General features: G+C 33.7%; 1 protein-coding gene across 1 annotated transcript; it reads right to left on the bottom strand.

Moving 5' to 3' along the window:
* Positions 1-1,784: 1,784 nt before the first annotated feature.
* LOC110601847 (conserved oligomeric Golgi complex subunit 6) lies at positions 1,785-15,142 on the bottom strand. The gene is made up of 11 exons (XM_021739200.2): positions 14,705-15,142; positions 14,569-14,621; positions 13,976-14,123; positions 13,775-13,882; positions 13,368-13,435; positions 12,555-12,678; positions 12,306-12,452; positions 11,849-12,112; positions 10,185-10,469; positions 3,951-4,094; positions 1,785-2,600 (listed from the first exon to the last, which is right to left on the bottom strand). The coding sequence occupies exons 1-11, from the start codon at positions 14,924-14,926 to the stop codon at positions 2,091-2,093; spliced, it is 2,073 nt and encodes a 690-aa protein (XP_021594892.1). The 5' UTR covers positions 14,927-15,142; the 3' UTR covers positions 1,785-2,090.
* Between the last annotated feature and the right edge of the window lie 1,489 nt (positions 15,143-16,631).

The following is a 16,631-nucleotide window of genomic DNA, read 5'->3' as shown; positions in this document are numbered from 1 at the left end:
CAAAACTAAGAGTAAAATCAATAATTAGTAATACCATTTTTTTCTTTTTAATAAGGCATAATTAATTTATATTTAATTATTATAGTTTGTATAATTCAAGAATTCAGTGGATCTCAATTTTAGTTTGGGTGATTAATAAGTTAATTATATTGGGCTTTTTCTTAATTATATAATCTTAAATTATAATATACATATCTTCTCAATGATTAAACATATTATATAATATAATAACACATAATTAAAAGTACAAAATAATCTAATGCATTTATAACTAATTATTCAAAAATAAGAATAATAATAGTTCGTATATATCCTATATATGTATATATATAATTGCATATGAATACATACAATTACATTTAAATTATAGAATAATTTACAAGAACGTCATGAGATTGTACTAAAACTCATAAATTAATCTCTCACTAAACTTTATGTAATAACTTAATCTAATATTTAGAAATAATATAATTAATTGGTCCTTCTATTAAATTAAGAGTTAAACTATTGTTAATATGAAACAAAATAATTGAATTGTTCTTTAATAAAAAAAATTATTAGAACTATTCAATAAACCATTAAAAGATAAAACCTATTCTGAAAACCTCTTATCTCTCTTGTCTTGACCCTCCATCGTTGTTTATCGTGAGATTGAGCAGACCATGGGATTTCATCTGCTCATCGTTGTTCATCGCACGGTTCATGAAATTTCATTGAGATTGAGTTTCTGCTTTAATCCCATGGTTTGCTCGGCGGAATCCCATCGAGATTGAGAAGACCATCCGTCGATAATTGTTATAAGGTCCTATGAAGTTGGTCTTGATAAAACTGCTACAATTGAGAGCATCTCTATTTCCTTCAAGTGAGAAACTCCTTAAAACCTAACTAAGTTGTTGAATCATCCATGTCCTGCACGTGTATTCTTAAAGCATATGAACGTAGAAGACAACATTGAATCATGTATGATTGTCGGGACTTCGCATCAATAGATTTGGAGTTACACATGGAATGGTGATAATCTGATCTAGATTGTCTCAAAATTGCAAGTTCAAGTAAATCACTATCCAATCTGGTAAATTCTAGCAGACAAAGTTCATAATCTTGTTAGCGATGGGAGAGTAGAGGAAGAGAGAGATAAAGGACTACAGAAGGAGTTCGTTAAAGGCTAGTGCATGGATAGAGCCTCAAGATAGAGCTCTTTGTCTATGTGAGTTCTCCGAAATGTCTTGGTTTCAGTATTTTGACAAAACTAATAAGTTCTGTTGTGTTTTTATAATTTTTGGAGGGAGAGATGAGAACTTATATAATCATAGAATTTCCTAGTAGAGAGGGCATGTGAGCTCCCAAGATAGAGCCCCTTTCCCTATACGCTCCTTGCTCTACCTCTCATCTCTTATATTTTGTGTTCTCGAGATTATATGCTCCTTGAGCGAATCATCAGCCACTTCATATGGGCATGGAGAGTATTTTCATCAATAAAATTTACAAGGAATAAATTCTTATATTAAAAAATGTAAAAAAAAAAAAGACTTGATTTAATTTCAATTTGATTCAATATGGTTTTATTGATTTGAAGCCCCCAAGAACCTTGTACATCCGCTTCTACGCACACATAACCTCTATTCATAGCCTCTTAATCCATGCACATGCATTTGGTAATTACAAAAACATAAATAACAAAGATTGCAGCATTTACAGAATTTGAGGACCATAAAATTCAATTAAGATAATAAATATTTGAGAGTTATAACATCCACATAATTGCATTTACATAACATTACTACAAGGAATACAAAATTGTTATTAATCAAGCTCTAATATAACCAGAGCGTGCGAATGCAGAGACTGCAAGTGTTAAATCCATCAATGACAAGCGTCATTTGCACACAACAATTCTATAAAATAGTTCTCATCATACATATCAATAATTGCACACTGGCAGTCCTGGACGAAATGCTAACACATAATTATACATCTTTTCATGATTAAAAGAACAAAAATGACCAAAACATCTTTTATTGCATTTAGAACTTAATCTACTACCTACAATTGGCTATCAACAACATACCAAAAAGCTTGAAAAAATATTTTCATATTCCTAAAATGGTCCTTATCTGATCTGGCGGATGCCTTGCCAATGATTTGGGTTCTGAGTATCCATTAGTGGGATCCATTATTACCTTGTAAATAAGCTCATAAGCTTCAGCTAGGGACCTTGCCACTTGAATAGAAGCTTCTGAACGCAACTTTGGAACCTGTATCTGCTCAAATTCAGGAAGGGAACTCTCACTTCCTAAGATAAGTCCGAAGAAAGCCCTTAGAGATTCTGAAAGAGAGGCTGGAGAAGTTTCTTCAATCTCTGCCAGTGGAATACCAACTGCTTCATTAGCAAGTGAATTATGAAAGTGGGACATCTTATGCGACAAATTGCATCTCCTTAGACTAGCATCGACTTCTTTAGCCACGAGAGCCTGCATATGGTTTTCTATCATCGCTCCAAGTTTCTTCACATATTCAGCTGCAACCTCATAACCAGACAGCGGTTGCTGGATGGCGCACAAGCAGTTGATGAGGAATATCTTGGAAGGTGCTTCACTATTCTGCATACATCACCACTATCAGCTAGTGTGAAAGCTACTTAGAAGAGTTCACAAAAGCACTTGCAACTTTGGGATGACTTGCAACAAACAAAGCAAAGTACTAAGGATTACATTTACATGTAACAATAAAAAAGATAAGGTGAAATCTATTTCACAGACTGCACAGTATGTTCCTTGGATGCCTCAGCTATTACTGGCAATATCTTTTGAGATACAAATAAATAATCCATGACATCACAGTGTGAATGGCTTCCAACAGCCTAAATGTTTATGATCACACAATTGACAGTTCAACACTTGTCATGAGTATAAAAGGTCCAGGATCCAAGAAAAGCACACTCTGATCAGAGACCAAGTCATGAGTATAAAAGGTCCAGGATCCAAGAAAAGCACACTCTGATCAGAGACCAAGGGAATCAAACGATAATAATAAAATAAAAAGGTCCAGAGTGGTCTCAGTTCTGGATCATACCATCCGTCACAAAGTAATGTCCGCTTATGGGGAAAAATCATATGCAAAAGCTTAGATGTTATTTAGAGTAAGAATCTCTTTTAAACTCCAATAAAATAAGATCCAAGATTAACTGATTTAGTGGTCCTAGACATATATCTAACGGAGCATGGTGGCAGCATATTTATAAAAGACACGCCCAAGCTGGTTCTAATGCACAAGCAAGTGTTTGGCACACATCTGATTACAAGAAAATTTGGGAGCCTGCCTAGCTTTGACGTCTATGCGGCATTTTTATCAGAGTTATTGTTTGGAAAAAGCACCTCCAAAAAATGTTAGTTAGAAGATATTAAATTGATTTAAAGTTAAACTTGAAATGTTTTATCATAAACTTCAAAATAAATAAACAACCTTTTTCAACATCTATAATAATTTTTTCCCCACCAAGAAGTGCTTTTCAATCAACAAGTCCCAAATTCAATCCCAAACGGGCCTGTAGTAAATGTGCAGTTGTGATGTTCTTTAAGCAAGAAAATCACTGGAGTTCATTTTCAGGAAGCAGTGGCATTCTGTAATTTCCAGCTTTTGCTAGAAAAGGTTGGTTGAACATCACAAGGGTTTAATTTTGAGTCCTGTTTACATTTTTTTTTTTTGGGGAATTATTTATGATTTGGACAAAGATTAATCCTCTTAATTTCCATGGAAATACAATGCAACAGCATCACACTCAGAAAACCATTAGGTTTGAACAGCCCATTAACACCATTCAATGCCTCAAAAAATTCATAGAAGCACATCAACATATCCACTGAAAGACTGAAGAAAAGAACTCGCTAGGATTGGTGCAGTGTTTGGAGTCAGACTAGCATAATGAAATTGCAAATAGGAATATTATAAACCTGTAAAGATGGGGCAGGGTTGTTATTTGATAAAAGTGCATCAACTGATGATTTATTAATTTGGCCAGGGTCTGAATTCATTCTTCTTCTCGTCAAGTGACCAGCACCCTTGGACTTGTGTGCCTCTGCCGCTTGCTCGCACATCTGCAGTGATAAGAAATAATAATTTTATATTGGTGCTACTTTGACCAAAAGTGTTATCATAAAACTCAAACTATACTATTAAACCTCTCCCTAGGAGAACATGCTAAAACATTAAATAAAAGTAGTCATTCAATACGAGAATTTGCCAGCAGGTATAAAGTATGAATTCAGATTCAAAAGAATAACCCAAAAATATACAATAAGGTCAGAATCCCTCAAAAAAAAAAAAAAAGTCCAACAAATTAATATCTCTAGTTCAAGTCCAACAAAAGTCATTTATCCAAGGATATTTTTTACAAGTCTAATATTTTGACCATTCAATTTATAACTGATCTTCCATTAGGCTCTTCATATTTATCCTGATAATTAGTAATGACAACCTGAAATTCTTCCCCTCCCCCATCCCTTCTACTAACCAAGGGATCCAAAGTCAACTTGCATAAATTGATCTCCAAGCAACCTTTGAAGAATTCAACAATTTTATCAACGTTAGAATGATTCACAATGAGTAATTCCTCCAATATTTCCTTTCACAAACAAATCCACAACTAGTGTCAGTTAAACAATTGGGATTATAAATAACAAAAACATGGAAAAAGCACCCACAAGTTTGCATTTTCTGTAAAAAAGGATTGATGAGTTTGAATTAATCTTTACTGGAAAATCCATTTTTTCAAAACAAAATGAGAAGTACATAATACAGTTTAATAGGGTGATAAGATTAAATATAATAATGTACTTGGTAATGATTGTATGAAAGTTAGGGCCAACATCACTTTTTTCCAATTAAAAGTTTATTTTATTTCTAAATTGTTGATCATATAAAGACTTACGATAATGTTTCAGACCTAAAATAAGATTAGAAAAAAGAGCTAAGAGAATGTTGCAAAAAAATCTTTTCTATAGCAAGGGATATAATGGATATGAAACATTTTGTCCCACAAAATTGATTATTTTTATCCAAAAGACAAGTTAATAATTTAAAATTTCAAGCAAACTTAATGTTTTCACCCCCTTTTACTTGGTATGCCATGTATGTTGCACTTCATATGTTCGTGTTTCTAGGCATATTTTAAGTTTTTACTTTTTATTTTATATATATATATATATATATACATGTATGTATGTATACATATATAAACACACATAGTGAAGTGGTACAGCTTTAGTATACGAGAGAAAGTGACACATATACAGTAAATGAGGCATTCGAGAAAACAAAATCTCCTTTGGGCAGAGAAAGGAATAGTCTTTCACTGTATAATAATGGGGAATCTAAAATGGCGTGAAGTGTAGACTTTGAATAAAGAGATTCTAAATTGGAACCATATGGATAAGGGTGTTTCGCAATTTTCCAGAGGGCAAACTAAAATAAAAAAACAACACAGGACCTTTGATTAATTGAATCAGAGAACACGTACAATGGATTTGAATACGTATCAACAAGTAATTAAACATGGAAGCCTGGCCTAGGAAGAAGATTTAGGAATGTCAATCACAAAAAAAAAAAATAAAATAAAATAAAGGCATATTAATACATCAACAAAACAAGCTTTTCTACCAACTTCTCTAATCGACAAAAAGCCATTTGGATCATAACCTTTTCTAATAAATTCCATGGTTCCACTCTTCTTTTACATACATTTTCGTCCTATCCCATGTTCTTGATCTTAACTTTCATACCTTTTATCCAATTCTTGCACACTTATCAACCTCTTCTATCTGACATCATTACCAAACCCTTCCACTTACACATTCATTGCACATATATCTACGGTGTTGATCACCAAAGAATAGGCAACAAAGCACAGGAATGCAATAAGAAGTTCACTCAGTTGCAACAGCCCACAATGTTAGAGACTCTTTGTGGAACCATCTCTTTAGTCTCCACAATCAAACTTGATGACAATATAAGAGTCATGAATAACAAGAACAGGCCTTATCTATAAAACAAAATGAGCTTCAGTGGGGAAAGTGGTATAGTTGACGACAAGTCCTCAAAAAAAAAAAAAAAAAAAAAGAAAACGTTAGTCATTTGCTTTCATTGTTTCATACTCATAAAAGGCTTAACATGCATCAAGGTGTCAAGTGTCCTAGAGCCTAGGCACAAGGTACAAGTGCGCACCTAAGCAAGATTCAAAATAAAAAATCACAAAAACAATCTGAGTACTACAAATTTAATTAAATAATATTAGTTACATATTGTTATAGTACGTAGATATATTGATATAGAAAGTAAATATAGAAAGATTTGTTAGTTGCTTGATCTTAGAGAATTGCATGATTATATGCTTGATAAAAGGGTTCCCTTTCCTTTCTAGATAGTTGTTGCTCAGGGGAAATTAGGCAAAGTTTGTAGACTTAGAAAATCCCTCTATGACTTGAAATAGAGTCCTCAAGCATGATTTGGCAGGTTTAGTAAGGTGTGAAATGGTCCAAGAGTTTGGTATGCAGATAAGTAAGTGTAATCACTCGGTATTTTATAAAAATTCTGATAGTGGAGTAATTTTGCATGTAGTAGACGTGGATGATATTGTTACCACATGAAGTGATGTTGCTGGAATTACATCTCTAAAAGAATTTCTCAAAACACAATTACATACAAAGGTTTAGGCTCCTTAAAACATTTTTTAGGCATTAAAGTTATGCAGTATAAGAAATGCATTTTCATATATCAAAGAAAATATGTCCTTAATTTGTTGATGGAAACAGCAAAATTGTGTGCTATGTGCACCAATGACTCCTAACCTTTAATTTGCAATAGAAGACAATGAGCCATTTCCAGATCCTAAAATGTATAGAAGATTAGTTGACAAGCTGAATTATTTGACAATGTTTCGTCCTGATATTGCATATTCAGCGAGTGTGGTGAGCATGGTTTTAAATAGCGGTCATTATGTTATGTAACGAGTTTTGGGGGGGGCGTTACCTGTTACCCCATTATACAACGCCCCCTCCTGATTTGCAGGGATAACGACCGTTACTAGTAATTAAAATTCTTTTATATCCTTCTTCTTATGCCCCTATTCTCATTTTCATTAAAATCTAAACTTTTCAGCAGCTTCAAAGGCTATATTTTTTAAGTTTTCTCTTCCTTTCTCTTTCAAATTTCAATCTTCCTTGCATATTTCTCATATAAGCGTAGATCCATCATAAACTACTCTATTTCCAAGCTTATTTCTTCTAAAAAGTTAGTTAAAATTTATCTATTTTAGTTTTTTTTCCCCTTTTTTTTATAAATTTTGTGGATTAAAGTGTTAGTTTTGAGTTAAGATTGTACTTTGAGCTATACTCGATCTATAAATATTATGTTGGTTTTTCTTATTTTAAACTATATAATGTTTAACTTAAGTTAAATAATCTATATTTTATATATTTATGCTTATTATGCATTTGTATACACTGTTCTGAATTAAATCTAACCAAATATCATTTCATTTATAAACTTTGCAAATTTTTTTTTTGAAAAATTTGCGCAGCCATTACCGTTACATTACAAGCCGGTTTCCGTTATTCGTGAATGCTGCCGCGACCGTGATTTAAAACCATGGTGGTGATTCAATTTATGTCTTCTCCTACTGTTGCTCAGTGGAATGCTTTGGGGCAAATTCTTTGCTACTTAAAAGGGACTCTAAGACATGGCCCTTTCTATGGTAACCATAGGCACTCAAATATTGAATATTTTTTTAATACTGATTGGGCATGTTCAAAGATTGATAGGAGGTCAACCACTAGATATTGTGTTTTTTGTGGGAGATAATTTGGTCTCATGGAGAAGTAAGAAGTAAAATGTGGTATCTCGTTCTAATGCTCAATCTAAATATTGAGCTATGGCACAAGCCATATGTGAAGTCTTGTAGGTGCGTCAACTATTATAAGAGGCTGGGTTCACAAAGTCGATACCTGCTATGTTGTAGTGTGATAATCAAGTAGCTATCCACATTGCCTCTAATCTAGGACCAAACATATCGAAATTGACTGTCATTTTGTTCGTGAAAAGGTCTAATAAAAGATAATCTCAACAGGACATATCAAAATTGGAGAACAATTAGGGAATATCTTCACTAAAACTCTAAACGAGACTTGAATTGACTACATATGTAACAAGTTGGGTATGATTAACATCCATGCTCTAACTTGAGAGGGAGTATTATAGTAAATAGATACGTTGATATAGGAAGTAAATATGAATAGATTTATTAGTTGCTTGATCTTAGGAATTACATTATTATAGGCTTGATAAAATGATTCACTTTTCTTTCTAGATAGGTTTTTTATGTATAAAATATATTATGATCTCTATTGTAATATATATAAAAAATATTACTTCTCTACTCATATAAAAATATATAAATATATATAATATATTACTCCTCTGTTTCATAATTTTTGTCCACTTTGCTTTTCACAAAGATTAAAAATGATAGTCATTTTAGTTAAAGGCAAATTTTTTCTATTAACTTTCTGAACATACCCATCTTTAATATATAATGAGAACATTAAGTTTCATTCAAACAATAAAATAATTTATAAGTAATATAGGATTTGAAGTAAACACTAAGAGATAATTTGAATTCTCATGTAGAAAAAATAAACTATTAATGAAGGATTGTATTGAAAATAAGGTAAAATTAAATAGAATTATAAAGTCAATTTATATGTTAATCATAATGTAAAAAAGGAAAATGGACAATATTTTAGAATAGCTAAAAAAGAAAAAGTGGAGACACGGAGTATTTATTTCATTACTTATTTTTATTTTTATTGCACTATCATCATTGTTAGCTAAGTTGCATATATGAGTGAGAAATATTATTAAAATGTATTGATTAACTTTATTTTTAATCAAATATAATATTAAAACGATAATTTTAATTTTTTATTATGTTAAAATTTTAATTTTTACTATATGTTGAATGAACTTAATAATAACTAAACATAATATAAAATTTTATTTAAATTGAATTCTATAAGTAATTAATTTTTTCTTCAATTATCTACAAGATAAATAACAAACAAACCAAATTATGTTCAAAATATGTAATTATATATCGTATCCCCTCCCCCTTCTATGCTTCTCCAACCCCGGCAATTTACCTTTTCATTTTAATATTCCCCTTTCTTATTTTTGTAACTTCTCAATCTTCCAATTTTTTCTTTCTGTTTTTAGTTTTCCTCCCTTCATAGTTCTATGCGACCACAACTACTTCCTCTCATCTCTCGATTTCTTGTTTTCTCATTTATTTTCTCACTATAATGGATCCTTAACCCAGGTTGGAAGCTACTATCAACGGATCTCTGATATATTTTGACTCCTTTGTTTTATTTGCTTTAGTTTTGTTGATTTCAACAGCATTTCAATTTTCAATAGCTATACCTTTGGCTTTCATTGGAAGTTTGACTACCTCTTTATTTATTTATTTTTGTGTTGGATTTATGAATAAATTAGACTTAAGTTTCTCAAAATTCTGGGTTCATTCTTTCTTGATTTCATTTGTTATTTCTAGGAACTTTGGTGCTCCTACTTTAATGCATTTTGGTTTAGGACTGTCATTTTAGTAGATTTATTATTGATTCTAATCTCTTTGGTGGATTTAAGTTCAATGAATTAGAGTTTGTTGGAAGAAAAAAAAAGGGAGAAAAATGGAGATGTCAAACGGTGAGAGAGAGAAAAAGAGAGGGTGGGTCAAGACTCAAGAGAGACCATTTTATATATTCAAAAAAAAAAAAAAATTAGTGCATCAGCCTTTAGATTAGCAGAGACTAAAGAATATAATTGTGGTGATTTGGGTAAGTTTCTAGGGCAAATTTAGGAAAAAAAAAAGTATAGATAATTTTGGAAAAACACACTAAAAAGTTTAGCATTTTTCAGTATTTTGCCTGTTATAAACATTTCCAGTTCAAGATACCTTCCCACAATATCAAGATAACAGCACTAACCATGACCTCTTTCACAAATTTGAGCTGTTCTAAGCTGTTCAATAACAAACATCAAGTATATCTAAACTGTGTCATTATGTTTTGGAAACATGCAGGTCAATTGAACTAACCTCAAAACAATGCAAATTAAACAATTAGCTTAAAATGTACCTGAATTATAGGATCAAGTATAGCAGATATCACGGGATCAAATTCAGGCTTCTTTTCTGAAGCAGGAACCATCATGCTGTCATGGGTCTCAATTATTTCAAGTAGAACAGAGACTCCATCCCTCACTGCTTCAGGTGGAGAAAGATCGACAGCAACAAGGGGGGGATAGCGTAAAAGCTTCTCCCCCCGACTTTTAAGAATATCAAAGAATGTTTTCTGTGCAGCATCCTTGAGCATCCAAAGTGTATTAGAGAGAGCTGTATCTCTGCCAAGCAATTCCGACATCTGCAGTACAATCAACAAAATGGTGAAATCCATTGGAAAAGAATACTAACACCAACAATATTCAAACTTTTACTTGATTTTTATACTAGTTCTCAAACTTCAATTTATTTAAAAATTAAGCTGTCAAATGGACAGAAAACATCTATCAGGTTTCTTTCATTGGAACGGTGTAGACATCACAAGCTCACTATTAAAAGAAAATTTGTTAAGGAAAAAAAAAAAGCATGAAAGAATAACATGCTATCTATGAGTTATTGATAACATGCTATCTTTAAGTTATTGATCAAAAGAGAAAAAGAAAAAGAAAAAGAAAAAAAGTGCATATTCTTTCATGTATCTCCCTTCTGTTGCCTCTCTCCTCCCCATAATATCCCTTTCACTATGGGTGCACACAATTCTTTTTTCTCTTGAACTGGCAAGAACTCAAACTGAAAAATAACTGTTATTGCAGACACTAAAATACCTAAACCAAAGAGCCGACTCTATACATGTATTTCTCTATGATTTGTAGATATATTTTATAATTTCAATTTAATCAATGGTATATATATTTATAAGCAATTAAGATTATAAAGTGTATGCATACAATTAAAGTATGAACTATATTGCCTAATACTATTTTTAACTCTATTTTTTCTTCATAATTTTTAGCCATAGATGCATTTAATCACCTTATATTTCGTAATTATATGTGTATTATATATATATATATACACATACATACATAATTATATATAGTTTCCTTGTAGCTAATTGACTTTTTTAGGACTACATTGTATAAGGCAAAGGTGTTGGGGGTATAAAGACTACAAAGACTTAATACTACTAGTGACTTTTTAAATTAACAAATTATATGTTCCATACATATATCAAAATAAATTAAGTTAATACCTAAAATTTAATTATACCTGTTTTGAGAAATTTAAAATTAAATCTAAAAACACATATTAAATCAAGTCATTGATGGTTAATAAGTCATCACATGTGGGCCCCAATTTTTGGTCCGATCATAAGAACCAATAAGTCAAACTAGACCAATCAATTTTTAGTTCAATTGGGTTTTAGTTGTCATGTGGACCGAACCAACACAAAATAACAAAAAAAGAAATATCAGTTTAGTTTTTGGTCTTTTCAGTTCCAGTTCAAGGGATTACCAACTCCCAAACTGAAAAAACCATGCACAGCTCAACTTTTCACTTCAGAAATTCTAGCCAACCACACTAGTGAGAGAAACCAGCCAGATGCACTTTAGCAGAAATTTGATTGCCAAAAGCTCAATGCTCAAACACTTAGAAATCAAGTCAAACTATCATGTCAAAGTATAGCTGGTTTTATAAAGTTGGGGTCAAGAAAACAAAAATAGGCGGAGATTAACTCACAGTGTAGCTGTAAAATTCCAGGGTATTAATCAGTTTATATGCAATTATAAGACTAGGCTGTGACTGCAAAACTTGCTCAACTCTAACTTTAAACGGCCGGCAAACTCCTTCAAAAATTCTATCCAAAACGAATGTCAAGTCAGCTTCTGTCTTTCCATTATAATTCTCCACATTCTTGGACAATCGATTTGCAGATGATCCAGCATCTACAGCAGCATCTGGATCAAGTAGCACAAGCACAAGTTCTCTTTCAGATGCCAAGGCCTGCATTTGAAGCAACAAACTATAATGAGAAGAAAAACTAACGCTATTATGCTGGTATTATGCCAAGGCCTGGATTTGAAGCAACAAACTATAATGAGAAGAAAAACTAATGCTATTATGCTGGTATTTGCAAAGAACAAAACTATATCAGAAAAGAAGAAATAAAACAAACTTTAAAGGCTTCAAATCAAACCTGATGTAACCATCCTAGCATGTCCCTCACGTAACGTAATGGATCATGTGCATGAACCTCTATTGGTCTAGGTAGTCCACCTGGACCACCACGTGTAAGAGCGCTTATAAATCTTCTAAACAATGCATTGTGCCTCATATTTGCCACCTAAATAATCAGTACAGAGAGGTTTAATGACAAGCAACTAGAAAAATGACCAAACATGTAAGTTTTGTTATTAATTATTCAGCTTGGTTGCATGAGAATCACCTCTTCAGCACAATACTTGAAAAGGACAGGTCTTTCTTTGAGGCATCGAACTGCTGTTTTCAAGAGTTCACTGACTTCAGGATTATCAGCATCACCCAATTTCCTACATTCCACCTGAACCCACCTAGATACCAAATGAAATAATATTTACACATGCCGAAAAGCAAAAATCAATTAGATTGAGAAAATATAAAGCTTCACAAAAAAGCCGATTAAGCCCTGACTCCTAAATAAAGTTGAATAGAGGATGTAGCTGGTAGAACAAATTTCCACTGAAAATAATTGAGCTGGGTATAAATTTAAGAGAAAAAATAAGAAAGCAGAAAAACATATGCCTCTCTCAGAATTTCTATCTAGGAAAACTAGAATATAACTGCTAATAGAAGCCTTTAGCATGTTCTTGAAGTCTCAGTGCATGAGCTAGACAAAGGAGAAAAGGTGAAACCCATAAACCTTTAGGTCTAAAATGCCAATTTCTATATGTGTAACTAATGTGTAAACTATATGCAACAAAAGGAGTATCAAGTAACTAGGTCATAATATCAAATTTTGCTCACTGTAAGAGGCACATATCCAGAACCATGCCACAAGACCTACCTGCTCTTTTTCATAAAGAAAACAGTTCAAAAAACATAGAAACCACAATAAAATCCTTTAAACGTTATTGATGATGATACATCAATCACTAACTGTTAAAATTGTCAGATTTTGGATGACCAAATGATATAAAACCATGAGATCAGGCAGATGAAAGAACAAGGGCAGGGCTTTTACATGCTTCAATAAAATTGTCAGACTATAGAAAAGGTTCACCTGCACAGACGTTCATAAGCTCCTTCCTGGTAAACTGCCATCATATCCATGAGCTCCAAACCAGCTCTCTGTCAAGGACCCCTCAAGTTAATTATCTTCATTACTAGGTTCTTTTGGAAATAGTAGTAGTAAAACAAAGATAATGAGTGAAAGGTAAGCAAAAGAACATGAGCATGAAGCTGACAGTTCTTAACCAAAAAAAAAAAAACCAAGTCAAGTCTAAAAAAATTTATGAAATCCAAGCACCATATCTTGCAACGAAATCTGCAAAACCAACATCTTATATGGTAGATAATTTAATATTAGCTTTCCAATAATTAAATTTTACGTGCTTGTTGAATAATGTTTAGGCTTCAACTAATAAATATGACTAACAATGACAATTTTAAACATAAAACTCAGTATACCTGGTGGTGTGTCCTTAGTAGTATCTTGCAATTGGAATGAATTTCTTGAACATGAGATAGTGCCTTGAAGAAATTCTCATTTAAGTCTTCATCCCTTAATGCATTTATCTGCAAACAGGATGCAAAAGAAGTAAATATAAAGTCCTATATTGAATTAAAAAAATCAATAGAATATATAAAAGACAATAATCAAACTTAAACCTCTTCATTAGAGAGCTGATAATCACGAAGGAAGCATGATACAATCTCTTGCCTTTGTGTGGTAATTTCAAGCTCCTGCTTAAGCCTTTCTGTGGTGCTTATAATATCTCCTGTGCTAGCACTACAACTGTTCAAAGCCTTTGCAATCCTGAGAAGGTAGAAAATCAATAAGTATTTTACCCAGCTGTAGAAAGAACTTCCCCCTGTTACATACTACTAACAGTGATAGAATGCAAAAGAAGCATAGAACCACACAATCTCTCAAGAACTAAGGCCAGCCACGTTGTGGAAAAAAACGAAATAGGATATTGGCCTATGAATTTGAGGAACCGTTTGTAAAAAGCACGAAACTGTAACACCATAAATACACCACTGGAACTGGGAATACACCCACCCACTATTTACACATTGATCTTTCCAGCTTAGCTTAATAATCAAGAGTTGACATAGAAAAAGAAATCCAAAAATCCAAAATCATAATTCACAGGTGAAAGCATGCCATATTCTTAGGAATATAAACTAATCCGAAATTCAATTCCAAGGACAAGCCAATGTAAAGTAAATACAGAAAAAAAAAATTAAGAGAAACATACTTATCGCAGCATTCAGCGAGAGCATTAACCTCCTCCTCCACACGATCCAGGGCCTACAAAAATTTAAAAAGAAAACATCTGAAGAAATACGCAAGTGCATATGTACATATTATCATAGAATTGAAGAGTACATTACGAGTTGAGCAGCGTTGGAAGCTTGGAGAAATTGGAGATTGATAGATAGAGAACGCTTCTCGATGGTGGATCTGAGATTGCGACGAGCCTGAGGAGAGTTGTCCGTGTAGAAAGTAGAAAGGGTATGAAGGGAAGAAACCAGATCAGGAGTGTCAGTACGACATTCCAACACTTTCTTTAGCTTCCGGGATAGGCCCGGCGCCAGTCCCGTCGCCGTTCCCATCTCTTCTTTCAGTAGTTGAAAATTAGATTTCCGCACAAATGGACTAGTAAAATTTTGGACAAATCCATGTGTATATACACATACGCTGGTTCTTTCAGCGTGATATCATGCTGCATCTGCACATACACATGGTTAAAAATTATATAATTACCCTAGTGCCCATGTAGTTAGCTCTACTTAGTTAAAATATTCAATTCTCTAAGATTTTAGAGAGATTTTTTTCTCTCTCTAGTTGTTGGGGATTCTTGTGAGGTAGAGGCCTCTTTTCTTGCCGGATTTATCCCTACCGAGTGGGAGCGACTTTCTTCCTTCCCCTCAGCAGAAGTAATTTTTTCTCTCTACCCTTCTTGAAAGTAATTTTTTTTTTCCTACCCTTTTTGGGTGGAGTGTAAATAGTTTTTTGTTTATATTTTTGCATATATGTTTTATTATGAGGGAGTTTTCTTGCTTGTCTAACTCATGTTTTTATTATTGATGATATGAGATCCAGAGAAATAGGGTTTTTACAATGAACTCTGTAAAACTTAGAAAAAGTTTAAACCTAGAAGAGAGCATTTCTCCTTTTATAGGTTTCCTTTTGTCCGTTAGTGACGTGCCGATAGAACGAATATCAGTAGACCACCTGTCCCTACCACGCTGATACGGATGTACGAAGGAATCAAATCTCTGCCCTATGCATAACGGCCTCTGATCCTCTCCAGGCTCGGGTAGGCGAGTCTACAAGATGGGTGGACGGATCCTCTTTCGGGTTCTGGGCTGGGCCGGAGAGCGAGGATAGAGCTAGGCCTAAATGGAATCGGCCTAAGGAGTAGAGGTGGCGTGGCCGGCCTGATGAGGGGAGCCGGATGAACCTGGTCGTGAGGCTTAGTGGACTGGACCCAATTGGCGTGAATGGCTTGAGAATCTCTGAGCAGTGGGCTATTTTCATGGGCCTAGCCCTAGACGGGGATGAGGTGAACTCAGGGGTCATCAATTGCCCCTTTACCTTCTCGGCAGTTATTGCTCCAACTGTCGAGGGGGTAAACCCCTAGAATCATTATGACCGCGTCTGTTGAAATTTGGCTTGCCCTTTCATCTTATTGCCACTTGCAGCTTTAAATCTTCTCTACCTTTTTCTATATTTAGCTTTCCTCTGCCATTTGTGCGCACTGTTACCCTCGTTTTCTTACTTTTATCTTCCCGGTACATTTTCTTTCCTTTTTGGTGAATAGCCTTTAAGGATTCTGATGCTACTAGCCTAGAGTATGAAGTCGCTCTGTCTCACATTAAAGGGTTAGCCTCTGATTATATATTACTAACCTTTCCTTCTTATCTTTGGGATCGTTAACAAAACAACAAGATTTCTCTTCTCGATGGTTTGCTCTTCCCTTGCCCCAGCTCGGGCTTCCATGCCGAGCTCTCGAGGTTCCGAATCTTCAAGACTGTACACCTGTGTCGAGTCAGTCTCAACTGTTTCGATTGTTCGAACTTTTAGGTCCTCTCGAACTTTGAGATCGATCGCGAATTTCAGGTCAACAGGATCAAAGTTTGCCCTATCTCCTGATGATGTCTTTCCGCATATGTTTTACAATGTTGAAAGTTCAACTTGTTCCATTGCTCTTCAGAATGTTTCGCTAATTTTCTGGTGTTGCCTTCACTTGTTCCATTGCCCTTCAGAATACCTTGCCGGTTTTTTGTTGGTGCTTCGGGCAGGTGGACGGGTAAT

Source organism: Manihot esculenta, chromosome 15, assembly GCF_001659605.2.
Source record: "Manihot esculenta cultivar AM560-2 chromosome 15, M.esculenta_v8, whole genome shotgun sequence".
Lineage (NCBI taxonomy): Eukaryota > Viridiplantae > Streptophyta > Magnoliopsida > Malpighiales > Euphorbiaceae > Manihot > Manihot esculenta.
Note: the sequence above shows the minus strand (reverse complement) of the source record. Positions and strands in the feature narration are given on the sequence as shown.

Bases quoted from the DNA above. Each gene is read 5' to 3' on its own strand.
- LOC110601847 (XM_021739200.2), bottom strand. From the start codon at position 14,926: ATGGGAACGGCGACGGGACTGGCGCCGGGCCTATCCCGGAAGCTAAAG. The intron at 13,436-13,774 runs GTATACTGAGTT...GGTCCTTGACAG, and splicing joins TACTAAGGACACACCACCAG to AGAGCTGGTTTGGAGCTCAT. The intron at 12,453-12,554 runs GTGATTCTCATG...CTGATTATTTAG, and splicing joins TCAAGTATTGTGCTGAAGAG to GTGGCAAATATGAGGCACAA.